This window comes from Sorex fumeus, unplaced genomic scaffold, assembly GCF_029834395.1.
Source record: "Sorex fumeus unplaced genomic scaffold, SorFum_2.1 ptg000019l, whole genome shotgun sequence".
Classification (NCBI taxonomy): Eukaryota; Metazoa; Chordata; class Mammalia; order Eulipotyphla; family Soricidae; genus Sorex; species Sorex fumeus.
In genome coordinates, this window is record NW_026606076.1 from 19,959,853 (window position 1) to 19,977,171 (window position 17,319).

Consider the following 17,319-nt stretch of genomic DNA (forward strand, 5'->3'; position numbering starts at 1 on the left):
TTGTCTGGACAGTGGTAAACTTAGCCGTAGTGGATTTCCCGTGGAACCACAGACAGCCCAACCAGATTCCATAGCCTTTTGGGGGACCTTAAGGGCGCCCAGCCGTGGAACCACAGACTCAAATCAGAGGCGAGGGCGCCTCTGACCGCTCATTCACTCACACACACATTCCACAAAGGACACGACAAAGGGGCACAGGGGGGCCTTATCCAACCCAGTGACCGTCTCATATACCTCATATGAGACTGAACACTCAATTGTGACACAGATAGAAGGACTAGAAGGCAGAAAAGAAAAAAACATGAATAGAGACGAGACAGGAGATGGGTCACTGGAAGGCTGAAGCCCCGCGTGAATACCTGGGAAAAACAGATGCAAGACACGGGGGAGGCCCAACAAAGGGGCCCACTCAGGTGCTTGTCTGGCCAGTGGGAAACTTAGCCATAAGAGAAAGACGAATGTTTCCCTTGGAACCAGACAGCCCAACCAGATTCCATAGCCTTTTTGGGGACCTTAAGGGCGCCCAGCCTTGGAACCACAGACTCGAATCAGAGGCGAGGATGCCTCTGACCAATCATTCACTCACACACACATTCCACAAAGGACACAAAAAAGGAGCGCGGGGGGGCCCTTATCCAACCCAGTGACCATCTCATATACCTCATATGAGACTGAACACTCAATTCTCCCCTGATGCTGCCCCCTCGGCCTCGATCACGAGGTGGGGATTTTGATTAGGCACGCACTCACCTTTCTGTGCGTCCCGGCGGCCGCCGCTTCCTGCTTCCTGGAGGGGAGTCCGGAGGTCGTCTTCTAGACACCGCCCCGCTTGGGCGCCAGTTGCAGGGCCCCCCCGCAACCACTCTCCGGCCCACGGAGGTGGCCTGAGGATTGATCCGATGGTGCAAGGAGGGACCAACCGAATGAACATGAGACACAAGAGACAGAGTACAGTTTAGAAACAAAGAGAAAAAGGGACAGGCTTTATTGAGGGATACAGGCTGTTTATATAGGGTCCGAGCAGCTCAGTCAGGAGCAGAAGCAATATAACCATATATGGTAAGGTCAGCAAAAAGAGCTTTACCTAACATTCAAGGTAGACATTTGTACATCAAAGGGTCTTGTGGCAGTAGCTGCATCCTGAGCTTTACATTTGTATATCAAAGGGGCTTAGGGAGTAGATGTATACTGGAGGTTACTATAGATAAGACCAGATAAGCTGTCAGCCTGATGTGTGGCTATAGATCAGGTATCCGCTGAGATCAGGAAGTCCTGGGAGACTGTCACCAATGTCTGTCCCAAGCAGTTCCTAACATGGGAACCACGGCCAGGGTCTATGAGAGGGCTCTTGGCTTCCCACACCAGAGTAAGTTGCATTCAAGGCAATTGCCCTCCCCAATATGCTGTTGCTCTGGCCCGGGTCCTAATTCTTCTCTGTTACACTATATTTCTGTTTAGATATCATAACATTTTCATTTCAAGTGGATCTACGACCCGTGAGTTAGGAGAGCAAGTCAGCTGCTTGCCCTGCCCTCCCTGAGAGCAATTTCAGACTCCAAAGCAGAAACCTGGTCAGGACCCTGGAGTTTGTGCACCTCTGTCATGCTCACAGCGCTGACGTCTCTAGATCTTTGCACCGGAGCTTCCTGATGATTGTCGGGAATTATAGGTGGGAGAAGATGATATTGCCCTGTCCTACCCACCATCCACAGGGAGGAGGAAAGTGACAAGATGATATGATGCAATGATAGGAGCGCATAGGCCTTCAGGGCTGACTGTCTCTAGAGTTGTTTCAGGAGGGAGCACTGGCTCTACTCATATATGTGAGGTAGGTGGGAAGACTTTTCATTTATTCTCAGGTTCTTTCTGAGCATAGGAAAGTTTATACAGGAATGAAACATTATTCATGTCACGACTGTGGGAGGGTCTTCACTTTCTATTTTTTTTCTTTTTGGGTCATTCCTGGATCTGCACTCAGGAGTTACTCCTAGCAGTGCTCAGAGGACCATATGGGATGCTGGGAATCGAACAGGGGTCGGCTGCATGTAAGGCAAACGTCCTACCTGCTTTTCTATCACTCCATCCCGGGTCTTCACTTTATACTCAAACTTTTTCGTCCACAAGAAAACCCACACTGCAGTGAATCCATTTTTGTGTAAGGAGTGTGGCAAGGCCTTTGCTTATTCTGCAAGCCTTTTGAGGCACAGAAAATTTCATACTGGAGATAAACTTTATGTTTGTAAAGAGTTTGGCAATGTCTTCACTTCCCCTTAACTCCTTATTAAACATAGGAAAACTCATACTCGAAAAAAAAAACATATATTAGGGTGTGGGAAGATCTTAACTCAATCCACACACTTTGCTTTGCGTAAAAAACATTTTTCCAGGATTGAGGCCTTACATATGTAAGGACTGCAGGAAGATTTTCATGCAATTAGCAAAACTTTCTGAACAGGAAAATTCACAGTGGAGAGAAACCTCATAAGTTTTAGGAATGTACGAAAGTCATCAGTTTGTCCTTTAGCACTTACTACACATATGAAAAGTCATTTCAGAGTGAAACCTTATATATGCCAGGAGTGCGGAAAGGAAAGGCCTGGATCTGCAGGCCTTACTATGCATAGGAGAATTCACAATGGGGAGAAACTATATATATATATATATATATGTATGTATATAAATATATATACACACATATATACACACATATACATGTAAGAACATGGGAAGTCTATCATTCGCACCTGCAGCCTTTAAAGGTATAAGAGAATTAATATTGCAAAAAATTGTGTGAGTAAGGAATATAGGAAGGCTTTCGTGTTCCCCTCAAGCCTTAGTAAATTATCAATTCCCTAATAACAATGGCCTGGGTCACAACATGGCCCTTAGGTAAAACAATTTTAGTTTCGACAAGTGGGTGGGGAATTGCTACAAAAGTACAGTCCGGAAGGAATTAATCCTGGTGCATGTAAAAGCTTCCTGTGACATTAGTACCATAAGGGAAAGGTACTTGCTGATTATCACCTGGACTGAGGCTATGACAATGCCCTGGCATTTTGCCTTCACAATATGTGAACTGGTAAATAATAAATCTTAGTGATAAATCGAGGTGGAAGGAATAAAATAAAACGTAAATACTTGGGGACTAGAGGATGAGAGATGCATGCTGGGAGTAGACTGTAGACTGAACATGATTGCCACTCAATGCCTCTTTTGCAAACGTCAACACCCAAAAGGAGAGAGAGAAAAAATGGGTATGCCCTAGCACAGAGGCAGGGTGGGATGGGGGGTGGCGGGGTGGGAGGGATACTGGCATTAGTGGTGGTGGAGAATGGGCAATATTTACTCGATCATTGTATAACTGAAACCCAGGCACAAAAATTTGTAAGTCTACAAATGTACCTCATGTTGTTTCACTAATAAAACTTAGGGAAAAATGGTTGTGGGCTGGAGTAATAGCACAGTGGGTAGGGAGTTAACCTTGCACGTGGCCGACCCGGGTTCAATTCCCAGTATCCAATATGGTACCCTGAGCAGCACCAAGGGTAATTCCTGAGTGCAGAGCCAAGAGTAACCCCTGTGCGTCGCCAGGTGTGACCCCAAAAGCAAAATAAATAAATAAATAGTTACAAAAATTGCATTTTGCTGGGTACTGTCAAGGCTTACCATGGTTACATTCGTTGCTGTGATTCTGGCTTGGCTCAAAGGCTCTGGTTTGCGGGCATCATGGCAGAGATTAACCATGATCCTGCGGAGAACTTTTTGACTTCAGTTATACAGTCAAACCTCCGATCTTCAGGCCCTTTTGTGTTATATTTTGGGGAGCCACATCCCGCTGTGCTGTCTATATTTGGTGTCCAGGTTAGCCACGTGCAAGGAATCACTTTACTTTCTGTAGCATATCTCCATTCCTTGTATTCAGGTTTCCATTCAATTTATACAAACATTGAGGATAAATGTTTTGAGATTTTTACTTTGGAAGCATTAAAATCCTAACAATGTAATATTCACCAGAATGGTAAACACCATGTAGATATGTGCAGAAGGCCAAGCCAGGATGCAGAGTGACCAGTGTGGTTTGCTGCCTGTTATCCCCTCCTTTCTGGGGGTTGGTCTATATGCTGTTTTATATACTTTTGTTTTGGGGGAAACCTGACAGTTCTTAAGAGTTACTTCTCATGGTTCCCATGCCGCCATTGGGGAATATCAGGGACTGAATTCAGGTTGACCGAGTTCAAGGTAGGTGCCCAACGCACTGCACTACCCTTCAGGCCAGGTACTCTTTTTTTTTCTTTTTGGGTTATACCCGGTGATGCATAGTGGTTACTCCTGGCTCTGCAATCAGGAATTACTCCTGGTGGTGCTCAGGGGACCCTATGGGATGCTGGGAATCAAACCCAAGTCAGCTGCGTGCAAGACAAACGCCCTACCTGCTATGCTATCTCACTCCAGCCCCTGGCCGCATACTCTTGGTTTGAAACCTTGTTTCTGAAACTGCCTCCTAGGGTTTTCCTTGTAGACAAGTGTCCACTGCTCTTGTGTTGTTAAGGGGTAGAAGCCTTTGCTCCTTTTCCATTCTCTCTTCGGGTCTCAAAGTTGTTACTAGATCAGTTCCTCTCTGCATCTCCAGGGCTGGCTACAGAGTCACTGAAAATACTGGATTGGGGAACTTCTCCTTCCTCCAGACCCCTACTTTGTGACCGATCACTCTAGCCACCACCTTTTCACTCCTTTATGTGAGCCTATTCCACTAGCAGTACACTCTTTTTTTTTCTTTTTGGATCACACCCAGTGATGCTCAGGGGTTACTCCTGGCTCTGCACTCAGGAAATACTCCTGGCAATTCTTGGTGGACCATAAAGGATGCTGGGGATTGAACGTGGATCAGCTGCATGCAAGAAAAATGTCCTGTCCACTGTGCTGTCGCTCTGGCCCAGCCAACAGTACATATTTACCATCATTGTTCTAGTGGTTTCCTGTAGAGGGAAAGGTAAAAGCAATGTACATGTTCCTGGGAGACAGAGTGTCTCCTTGCATGAGTCTCCCCAAGAGAATTTCCTCTGCCAAATGTTTATATATGTAAATGATCAATCACACCTATGCCCTTACCTTAACCTCCACCTTCAGATGTTCTATAAGTATGGTAGCTGCTCTGCATTAAATAGGCCATTTTCACCATCAGTCTGTCTTTCTCTCTGTTGGAAAAGCCTGGGGAAGTGAGGAGTCGGCTCTGGACCGCCAACGGTTCACAGCACCCCCGCATTTTACTTCGTGAACTCTCAGTGATCAGTTGCTCTTTATTCTGTTCTCCTGCGTACCTATACCAGTCTCCCACTGCCCCTCATTCAGAATTCGGGACAACACTGAATGTGGAGTTGAGGCCATATTCACTGGCACACTGGGGTCTCCTGGGGCTCTGAGATCACCAGGTAGCCCCCTAGAGCCCTAAAACATAATTGGGTTCATGATCACCCAAGCTCAGGGGAGCCCTCACTCATGAGCGTTCCCAGAATGCAAAGGCCCCCCAAGAACAAGGGCTGAATCCTCTTTATCGTCCCTGTTGGGGGCTCCCAGGGAGAATTGAGCCCCAGGAAAAGGGACACAAATCAGTGGGGAGATGCTAAGAGAGGTCCCATTATGGCACTCCTGTCGCCCTGCCCAGCTGAGTCCCCACGGTGCTGGCGGGAGGGTCCCCACTTTCAACTCCCTCATCATCTGGGATTCAGTCTCAGTTCAAGGATGCTGTAGCAGGGAGGGCATTTGCTTTGCCTCTGGCAACCTGGGTTTGATCCCCAGCATCCCGCACGATTTCCCAGCACTACTAAGAGTAATAATCCATGATTACAGAGCCAGAAATAAGCCCTAAGCACACACACACCCAGTGTGGCCCCAGGACAGAACATGACCGGGAGAGAAAGAGGGAGAGATGTGGGTTCATGGGAAAATGTAGAGAGAGCAGACTCGGAAGCGCAAGCAAGCCCCCTGACCTGCTCTTTTTTATTTTTGGCCTTGGCATATCTACTCCTTTTTTTTTACTATGATTATTATTCAAATTCCTATTTGGTTTTAGAGTTATTCCTGGATACAGGTGATTCCTCCTGACTTGGTGCTAAAGGGTTGACCTTTGTAGGGTCTGGATTTTTTTTTCTTTTTGGGTCACACCTGGCGATGCTCATGGGTTACGCCTGGCTCTGCACTCAGGAATCACTCCTGGCGGTGGTCAGGGGACCATATGGGATACTGAAAATTGAAGCGGAATCAGCCGCATGCCAGGCAAACACCCTACCCGCTGTGCTATCGCTCCAGCCCCAAGGGTTGCGCTTGGTAGGACTCAGGGGGCCATGTGGTGGTACCAGGGGCTGTACCTGGGGCTCTGGCATGCAAAATGTGCTGAAGCCCTTTAAGCATCTACTCAGACCCAAGCTTTTTTCTTATTATTACTTGGTTTGGAGCCACATGCAGCGGTGCTCAGAGAATTCCTCTGGTTCTGTGCTTGAAAATCACTACTGGTGAGGCTCAAGGATCCTTTGGCGGCTAGGGATGGTGCCCTACCCTCTAACCTATCTCTCTGATGCTCAAGGCAGAACTTTTGGGGATGGAGTGATAGCACAGCAGGTAGGGTGTTTGCCTTGCATGCAGCCAACCCAGATTCAATTCCCAGCATCCCATTATGGTCCCTCGAGCACTGTCAGGAGTAATTCCTGAGCTCAGAGCCAGGAGTAACTCCTGTGCATTGCTGGATGTGACCCAAAAAGAAAAATAAATTAAAAATAATAATGTGGGAGAGAGCGCCAAGAGTCTGGAAACCACCGAACTCCTTGGCAAAGCTGTTTTTTCGATGATGTTTTCTCCTTTGCTTCCCTTCCAAGCACCCAAGTGGAGGAGAGGGGGCGACCATGATGCTTTCTGTTGGGAGGGCAACAGCAGTGCTCAAGAAATCAACCGGGGTCCCCACTGACGATTCCTGGCCAATTGGGTGGCATTTCATTGTAAGGTCTCGAGGATGAGTTACTGGAGGTCACCTGGGCTACCCTGGGCCGACACCCGGAAGGGCCTTTAGAGGACCCAGCCATTCCTGGGGGATTGAGTCTCTTTGTGGTGCTGCGGATTGAACCCACCAAGCTCCCACTCCCTGCAATGACACATGTAGAGAAGAGAAAATGCAGGCCCAGGGAAGTGCAGCACCTTCCCTGAGGTGACACAGCACGAAGAAGTATCCTTGCTCTGGGGATCCTCAGGGCAGCAAGAAACAGGGAGCATGGACACGCATCCCAACCACCACCCCTCCCCCGTCCCCAGGTCTGAGTGGAATTACCCCACAAGGAGTCTCTGTGCAGGGCGTCCTAGCCGGGATCCCCCTGGTGTCAGAGGGTGGTTGTGCTCCCTACCTTATCCATAAGGTGCCCTATATGCTCATCCCCCTGGAGACCGGTCAGGTGGACATGGAGGTGAAGGTCGTGAGCATCAAAACCTGGGACCATGTGAGGAAGACCAATCTGGTCCAGGTAATGGACCAGAGAAGAGATGGGGGGAGTGGAGGCACCCTCCCCAGGCTAACGGCTAGTCTCCAGGTGGGACAGTTGGGAGTGTTAGGGCGCGGATCGTAATCTCCCTTTAATGACAAAGAGACTCTAGAGACTTCAAACATCAAGCAAGGTTTATTGTAAGACTGGCTAGCCAGGGTCAAGCCACCTAAACAGACAAGCAGGTCAGTTAGGTGAGGCAAGACCCGGAACTTCTTCAAAGGGGATCTTATATAGGCCTTCACTGGCCTTACAGCAAAGCCCACACATTTCATAGCCAATAGATTTGTAACAACATATACTTTCTTAACCAATCCATTTAAAAGTACATCACTCCTTAGCCTATAGATTCAAAGATCTGCATTTACATACATAGGTATTGTGGCTAGTGGGCATCTGGTAACTAGGACATTTGGTTATCACCTGGCTTCCTTTGATTCTCAGCCCTGCATTCCTGTGGAGGTGGATAAAGTTCCTAAGAGAGGTAATAGATAAGGAAGGCCCAACAAATGGTTCCCGAATTTACATCCCAACAGGGAACAGTCAACAAATGGTTTCAGAATTTGCATTCCAATAAGGAATGGTTTCACTCTAAAGCTCTGCTAGGCAGGAAAGGGAGAGTTACTAATTTGTAGAGTTTTAACTCTGGAATCTCCCTCTGGGTCCCTAGGGACCTTACAGTAACTACTCTCAGTGGTACCGGGGGACCATGTGGTACTGGAGGTGAGCCCCCCCAAAAAATCTACAGGCAGAGAAATCCTTGGTCACAGGGATCATTGAAATCGCTCACATCTGTCATTCATAAACCTGATCCTCCTGACATAGCACTTTCTGTTCAATACACAAAACAAGTACTTTTTTGTAGGGTGGGGGGGTAATGCACAACCAGAAATTCCCAGGAGTTACTTTGGGCTCCACAGGCAGGATCACTGCAGGTGGGTCTGGGAGGGGAAGGGATCAAATCCAGGTCATCCACTGCAAGACAAATGCCCAGAAATTGCTAAAATCTGAATTTCAGTTTGCCTTGAATACATCATTTAATCTCCCCTAGGCCTTGGGTGGGATACACAATGCATACATTATCCCTGGGTTCTTCATGGCTTGCCCTTTGACCTTTTTTTTTCATTTTTGTGTCCCACCTGGGAGATATACAGGGTTTTCTCCTGAATATGCACTCAGGAATTACTCTGGGAGTGTGGTGCTTGGGGGATCCTATGACAAACACTCAGCTTCAACCTTTTGATCTCTTATATATACACTCCTAGTTCATTCTTTATATTACAGTTCTCAAATTCAAATCAAACTGGTGACTTCAGTACTATGAGGGAAAGGGAATTGCTGATGATTGCAATTCAGGGAAACACAAAGATCTTCCCATTCTGTACACTCTTAAGACTTCTTGCCACTGTGTATTTTCATACGCCTATGAAGGCCTGAGTTCCTGGTGAACCTGAATTAACCTCCTGAGTTACCTTATATAGCAAACCATAATAATAATAGTAATGATTACTATTTCCTATGCCAGTGTCCCAGCACTTGGACTTGATGTGTATGTTAACCTGTAAATAATGGGTCCTTTTTTTCTTTTCTTTTTTTTTCTTTTTATATGACACCCGGAGATGCTCAGGGATTACTCCTGGCTTTGCACTCAGGAATGATTCCTTGTTGTGCTCGGGGGACCATATGGGATGCTAGTAATCGAACCTGGGTCATCCGTATGCAAGGCCAATGCCCTACCCTCTGTGCTATTGCTCTAGCCCCTGTAAATAATGGGTCTTGCTGACGGAATCCAGGTGAAAACTGATTAAATAGGAACTAAGTAAACTAAGTAAATGGGTACAAAATCACAGCTATCAGTGTCACTCTTTTTGGTTTTTTTGGTTTGTTGTTTGTTTTTTTGGTCAAACCCAGAGATGCACAGGGGTTACTCCTGGCTCTGCACTCAGGGATTACTCCTGGTGGTTCTTGGGGACCCTATGGAATGCTGGAAATCTAACTCGGGCTGGCTGTGAGCAACGTGAACGTCCTACACGCTGTACTATCACTCCAGCCCAGTGTTTCATTTTTTCTTGGACTCTGGTTTGAGGCAGAGACACTGGTTGGGGGGTGTATGATAGAGACCAACTAGGATGTTGCAGTGAATCATTTGGAATGGAAAAAGAGGCAAACATCCACACTTCAGGCCTTCCTCTGTTATGTTTTGAGGAGCGCTTTGCTCAGGCCCTTCTCTTGGCTCTGAGCTCATCCATACCTGCGAGGGAGGACATAGGTATCCTTATTGGGATCTGGACTTTGAATCCTGATCAGTCTTGTGCAATCAAGCACCTTCCCGCTGTATAACTCTGTGATCCTAGTATTCAGATTTTTATTAGATTTCCCTAAGCATTGAGGATAAATATTTCTTAAAAGTTTAGGATAATGGCCCTGTCATTGTTCTTTAATAGGGTGGATTAGAGATAGTTGAAATGGACTTGACTGTGTACAGAAAGATTTCTGATGGTTCCTTGAAAGGATGGAACGGGCCCCTTGATAAAAATATTTTACAAATGGTGGGAACTTGGCAGAGTTCCCAAACTCCCATCACAGCAGGCAAAAACATCAGCTGTGATGATTAACTATAAAGGGTGGTCACATTCCTGGATTCCACTCAACTCATTTCAGTTATATTTGGAGAAAAGATGACAAAACCTTACATTTGCAAGTGGTATAATCTCAACCCTACTAGCCACTGAAATGATTAAAACCGTTTTTGGTCTGTCCAAAAGACAAAGTCTACAAAATATTCTGGTATGCTGTGGTGCCCATTAGTTACTATGCGTCTCCGTTTTTAGGGTTGGTCCATACATGGGATTTATTTATTGAAGTATGTTTTATGTAATTCATGCCATACTTGGCAGTTCTTAGGAGTTTATGTTGTTCTTGGATGCCAGGAATGGAACTCAGGAAAACCATGTTTAATACAAGCATTAAGCCACAGTACTAACCTCTTTCCCCATAGAACTAACTCTTTCCCACAATACTAACCCCTTTCCTCTTGGTTGAAAACATGTTTCTAAAGTTGCATCCTGGAGTTTCCTTATAAGGTGAGAGTTCTCTCCTCGAATGTTTTCAAGGGGTAGAGTGTTCACTGTACAGTGCTCTCTGATGTTCTTCCCATCCTTTGTTCCTGTCCAGTGTCTCTCCAGCTCCCTGGGTTGCTACTAGGCCAGTTCCTCTACATCTTCAAGGCTGGCTTCAGATTCGCTGCACCCATCTTGATTAATGACTTCCCAGAGAAACTCATTGTCCCAGGAGCCATTCACAACCTACTTGCCTGTTCCTGTTTTACTTTGATTCAACCTGCTTTTGTTTTTATGATGGACGTGTGTGTGGAAGCATTTGTTCCATGTTTGACCAGTACAGAACCAAGGGACTCTGCCTTAACTCGCTTCCCTGAACTCTGTGACCAGCCCCTCCAGCACTTGCTTCTCTCCTTTATCCGAACTAATGCCCCCTGCACTGATTCACCTGGGCTGCCATAATGGTCTGTCTGCATTTGGAACCTGGCACTTTAAGGCTCCTTGGTGAAATGGATGATGACACAGACGGGAGTCTTTCATGTCCACCTTTACTTCCTAATGATGTCAAGTGGATCCGGCCTCCTCTGGGCATGTGTTTAAAGGACAAAATGATACTTCAGTTGAAGGGGGGCACTGAAGGCCAATTAGTGGCAGGACATGAGGACCTCTCACCTGCAGTGTCTGTAATGTGACCAACGGGATCGTGCCAGCTTTTGGGACACTTTTGTGGTTGTTTTTCCACTCTCTCCCCCATCCATATCCAGTGAGTTCCTGGGGTCTGCCGTGCTCCAGAGGCTTTAGGAGAATATAGAGCTTTGCTGGTTGCATTGGGAGGATTTATCACGGCACATGGGTCTCAGGTGTGAGCTCGGGGGCATCTTTGTCTCCAGCTCTGTGATGAGGCAGCATGGCCTGGGTGCGGAGCTGAACATGGGGGGCTGTGGGTCTTGAGGATTCCGGACCTCCTGATGGAAGAAGTCTTGACCATCCAAAGCTTCTCAACTAGGGGTTCTACCAGGCCCTGTCCTGCAGCTTTCTGTGTAGACATGCATAGGTAAAACTGCCAGATCACTTTGAGGGGTGGCTCCTCAGCCCCCAATGGTGAGGGACCCTGTTGAAGCGCGTCATTTTCATTGGCACCTGCCAGGAGGAATCCTGGGGGCCTGGTCCTAGCATGTGGCTGTGGGTTGTAAATGAATAAATAATTGAACGTTGGGACTCAGAGTGATGATCTTGGTGGCTGTTTGCCAAGTATTTTGTGAATTTTATTTCCTTCGTAAATACAAAGACTCTCTGCTCGACATGTTATCTCTTCAGCTCATCCCTCTCTATCTATCCCAGACCTGGCGACCCCCAGCTCTCTGGATCACCTGATCTTATCCCAGAAATGGGAAAAATGAACCTTTCTGACCAGGCAAGCACCTGGTCAGGTCAGGAATATTTGAAGCCTGGCCCTTTAAGGCTCTGGGAGAACGTGCCGATGACGTCACAGAATCCAGGTCCTTTATTCGCCTGGACTTCTTTTAGGAAGTACCAGCGAGTTGGGTTGCGTGATTGAGTAAGGTGAGGAGTGGGTGAGGGGGCACCCAGGGGAGCAGGGGGGTCCAGGAAGGTTGGTTCCCCCGCCGCCCGCCCCGGTGGTCGCTCTGAGCTCCTGAACCTCCGGGTCTCCGCCTTGCCTTGTGGGCGACGGGGTCGCTCCGTGGCAGTGGCCCGGGGTGGCGGCCCCTCACCTGGGACGCACCGAGCTCTCCTGCCGAAAGCTTTATCTTGTTTATAAATTGATTTTGAGGGGGAAATGGTCATTTTTACTGAGGAGAACTTACTTAGAAAGATGCGTAAGGGGGGAACGCAGCCGGCCAGGTTCGGTCCCGGCACCCCACAGCGTCAGATCATGGCCTGGAGTGAGCCCAGAGCCTGGAATAACCCTAGGCTTGCCCCCCCCAAGGTGGGTGGGTAGATGAAGCACGTGGTTGAGGAGGAAAACGAATTTGAAGTGCTAAGGTCATTCTGAAAGCTCCAGAAACAAGGACAATAACCGAACAAACAAAAGTGAAAAAAAAAGTTGTTTTAATTATTTCATGTGTTTTAGACCCTTACCCGATGGCGCTCAGGACTCCCTCCCTGGGGATCTGGAAACCCTTTGTCTTGTCAGGATGCGAGGCCAGCACCCTCCCTGCTGACCCATCGCTGGGGTCCCTCACAAAGCAGAAAGTGTCAGCTAGAGGGAGCGTCAGTATCCTCCCAGATCTGATGGAGCATGTGAGGGCACTTCAGCGTTAATTTAGTTTTGGGGCGTCTCCCAGCACCTGGTCAGTCACAGGGGTGGGTGGATCATCCCAGTAGTGTCCCCAGGACATCCCGTTACTGGCCCCCTGTCGTTCCTTAGGCTGACTGTGGAGTAGGTAAAGCATGGGATTCCCTGATCAAAGGGACCTGGGGGTGCATTCTTTTTCCTCGTGGGGGGGTGTTGAGTCCCACCTGGCAGTGTTCAGGGGTCAATTCTGGGGTTGCTCAGGGTACCCCATATCTGGGTCAGCAGCATGAAGGAAAAAAACACCTGTCATTTTTGGGGAGTGTTGGGCCTGGATGGGGGGAGGGGCTGGGCATATTCTCTATGTGCTTGGGGCTCAAAAGCATTTTACAGAGCCTTGATTTTCACAGGTTCTTGTCCATTCAGTGGGTTCTGGGAGTTCAAGGAAGTGGGGAGCTTCTCTTTCCTTTTTATTTATTTATTTTGCATTTTGAGTCACACCCAGCGAGGCATTATGGTTACTCCTGCCTCTAAATCCATCAAGCACTCCTAGTGGTGCTAGGAACCATGAGGGGATGACCAGAGTTCAACCCGGGTTGGCCACTTTCAAAAGAAATGCTCATTTGTCTATGCTGTCACTCAGGCCCCAAGGTGTGGAGCTTTAAAGCAACTCAGGTTGCGGACTAGAGGTGTGCAACAGGGTGGTGCTACAGTGGGTCTTGCAACCAAATATGCAATCTTAGCAGGAAAGAGCTTGGGCACTACCAGGGTGTGCCCTAAACCCTCTAATAATGCAATTTAGGATCACTGTTGGCCACCACACCTTTATTCATTTAAATGAATTAATTATTCAGTCTGTAGGAAGTACAACGGCAAGACTCAGTTACTTCTCCTGCCTTTGCACTCAGGAATCACTCCTGGCGGGGCTCAGGGCACCGTATGTGATGCCAGGATTCAAACTTGGTTTGGCCGAGTGCAAGACAAGCACCTCACCTGTTGTACTGTGTCTCCAATCTCTCTACACAGAAATTTCTTTTTTTTATTTTTAGGGTCACAGCCAGCGATGCTCAGGATTTACTCAGGCCTTGCATTAAGGAGTCACTCCTGGCAGTTCTGGGGCACCATATGGATTTTGGGAATCGAACCCAGGTTGGCCGCATGGAAGGCGAACTCCCTACCTGCTGTACCATTGTTCTGGCCCCAGAAATGTCTTTATTACTTAATTTATTGTACTTTTTTGGCCACAGAAGCACTCAGTGCTCAGGGGTTACTCTTGGTTCTGAGTTCATGTATCATTTTTAGCATTGCTGGAGTGTGTGAGCCTATGTACTGTTTCATATTGACCCCGGCTTAGCTGCTTGAAAGAAAAACACCCTATCAAATTGTTTGCTTTGTTAACCGTATGTGATTATATTTCCTCAGAAAAAAAAAAAGAATTTCTGCCTCACCTGTCCAGATTCCAAGCATCTCAACTATCCATCTCTCCAAGACCAGGGGTGTGCCCTGCTGTTGAAGTGAGTACTTACAGAAAGGGGTGTTCCGGGGACCAGCTGCAATAGGTTCTTAATGTCTCTCTTAGGGGCTGGTGCAGTAGTATAGCCAGGAGGGCGTTTGTCTTTCTTGCGGTGACCAGAGTTATCCCTGCCACAACATCACTAGGTGATATTGTCTCCTGCGCATCACTATGTATGACCCCAACCCTCCCACTCCAGAATTTGTCTTGACACACGAGCATTCTTTGAGCATCTTTTTGGATTTGGAATGTTTCTTCTGTCTTTCCCTTCCCCCCCCCCCCGCTCCATTTGCTACTAACTTGGAGATAGTCAGAGACACTCCCCCTCTTGTGTCTGTGTGTCTGAGATGCAGGGGGAGTCATGCCATGTCCCCCAAAAGTAAATCAGGTGCTCAGCCCTCTGAGCTCCTCTCCTGGGGTGTATCTCACTACTTGGTGAGCAGATGAGATGAGATTTGGAGCCACACCTGATGGTACTTGAGGTCTGTGCCCTGCTCTGTGCTCAGGGGACTAGTGGACACTGGATAGCAGGGAACGCCTTCTGGGCTTCCAGGTGGCTGGCATCTGCTTTAGTCTGGTGTTCTCTCTCCTCTTTATACCTTCATTGAAAGCTCTTGCATGTGAAATTTCTTGAGCCCTTTCAACAGATGGCTGTTTAGGGGAAAATGCAGGAGTTGGAGGCTCTGGACAAAATTATGGACTTTAAAATCCCATTTGGGGTAAATTTAATTTTTTTCTTTTTTTTCTCTTTTTTCTTTTTGGGACACAGCAGTAATGCTCAGGTGTTATTTCGAGCTTGGCACGCAGAATTCACTCCTGGCAGTACTTGGTGGACTGTATGTGATGCCGGGGACCAAACATATGCCCTGCCAACCATACTATCACTCTGACTCCAAGTATAATTTTTCATCCTCTTTTTCTTTTATAAAATCACGTACCCATAGGTGTAAAATAATAGTCTGAAAACCTGGCCTGTAAGCTCTGAGCATTTCTGGATGTGGTCCCAAAACAAAACAACAAACCCAGAGGACTGACCGTTCAGAATATATTACTAGCTTTTACACCTCTTCTGTTGGCAGTTAACTCCTCATTACCTTTATTTGGGCAGGAGGAGGATTCACTATGTGGGATTTTGCCAAACCAAGCAGTGTTCTGGGATCACTCCTTGGCAATTCAGGTTGTGAAGTTAAGTCTTTTGTGTTCATGACAAGTGCCCAGCCACTCACTGTCAGCTATTTCAGGCCGCTGCAAACATTTGAAATTGCAGTGTGTACTTCTGGCTCAGGTTTGCACCAGGAGGCTCCAGTTGCCAGCAACCCTGCCCTGACCTCTATCTACCAGCTGGGCCTCATCCATGCCCCCTGCCTGTATCTTTCGCACAAGGTTCACATTATTTATATAGAATTTGAATTCCTGGGTCAGAGATAGGCCAGGAATGCAGTACTGATCCTTGCAAGCAATCTGCCATGGTACAGTCTCCTGTACAACGCAGGATTCCCCAAGCACCACTCAGGTAAGCTCAAAGTTCTGCCACCTGTAGCGCCAAAATCCAAACCTGCATTCTACAAAACTGGTTGGTGGAGGTTGACTTGTGAACAAATTACATATATATATATATATATATATATATATATATACACAAACCACACATATATATGTGTGTGTGTATATATATACATATATACATATGTATATATATATATATATATATATATGGTCATACCCTGTGGTTGCTGCCAAAAGGTACCATACGGTACTCAGTGTGGTATCAGGGTATACAGGTCAGCCGTGTACAGGGCCAGTACCATACCAAACTACAGTTCTGGCACCTAAATATATTGATTTATTTTTGATTGGCTACACCCAATGGAGATTAGAGTTTACCCCGGCTCGGTTCTCATTGATAATGCTAGGTTTGGGGCCCATTTGAGGAGATAGGGATTAAACCCTGGTCAGATATGTGCCAGACAAGCAATACAGGGTCTGTGTTGTCTCTGATCCCCTCATAAAAATGCTTTTGCTAAGTCGAGAAAGTTGTGTTCTTTTTTCTGATTAACTACACAATTCCCTGTTTTTTTTTTTCTTTATGGGTCACCCTGGTGATGCACAGGGGTTATTCTTGGCTTATGTATTCAGGAATTACTCCTGGTGGTTCTTCGGGGACCATTTGAGATGCTGGGAATCAAACCTGTGTTGATCGTGTCCAAGGTAAACACCCTACACGCTGTGCTATCACTCCAGCCCCTGCAGAGTTCACTTTTTTGTGTTTTTGTTTTCAGATCACAGGCAGAAGTGCTCTGGGCTTACTCCTGACTCTCCACTCAGGAGTCACTCCAGCGTGACCTGGGGGACCCTATGAGAATTGGGGGTTTGAACAGGATTTACACGGTAACAGTTGTTCCTGGTTTCTCTTGGCGGCTCTCTCTCACTGTCCACATTTGGTGCTCTCGAGCCACTTCTCCACCTTGGACAGCTTTTGCTTTGGACCAATGAAAGTAGAATGGGGACCAGGCTGGTTGCTGTTTAGTTGCAGTTTATTCAGTCTCTTTTCTCTCCCAGCTCTATCCAACCCTCTCTCTAACTCGCTCTCCAATGCTCTCTGTGACAACTCTCCAATCTCCCCAGCCACTCTTACTCTCAACTCTCAGCTTTCTCTCTAATTCGCAACCGTATCCTCTAACTCTGTGGCTCTTCTTCTCTCACTGTATTATTGTCATCCTGTTGTTCATCGATTGACTCAAGCAGGCCCCAGTAATGCCTCCTTTGTCCTATCCCTGAGATTTTAAGAAATGCCAGATGTGAGGCTCTTTCAGGGTCAGGAGAATGAGAACCATTACTGTTACTGGTTTTTGGCATATTGAATACACCATCGAGAGTTTGCCAGACTCTGCGGTGTAGGAAGGATACTTCTGGTAGCCTGCCAGTTTTTCCAGAATAAGACTAGATAATAAGATTTTGTGTGGCGCGCAC

The 17,319-nt window shown here is 47.1% G+C and overlaps 1 protein-coding gene across 1 annotated transcript in view; it reads left to right on the forward strand.

Annotated features, from left to right (window-relative positions):
- Window positions 1–7,409: 7,409 nt before the first annotated feature.
- The window catches only part of LOC130022007 (zinc finger protein 479-like), a gene marked incomplete at its 3' end in the record, with an annotated part of 74,330 nt that continues 64,420 nt past the window's right edge, over window positions 7,410–17,319 (forward strand). Inside the window, exon 1 of the mRNA XM_056112733.1 lies at window positions 7,410–7,505. Coding sequence (XP_055968708.1) covers window positions 7,410–7,505 — 96 coding nt within the window. The remainder of the gene's footprint in view (window positions 7,506–17,319) is intronic.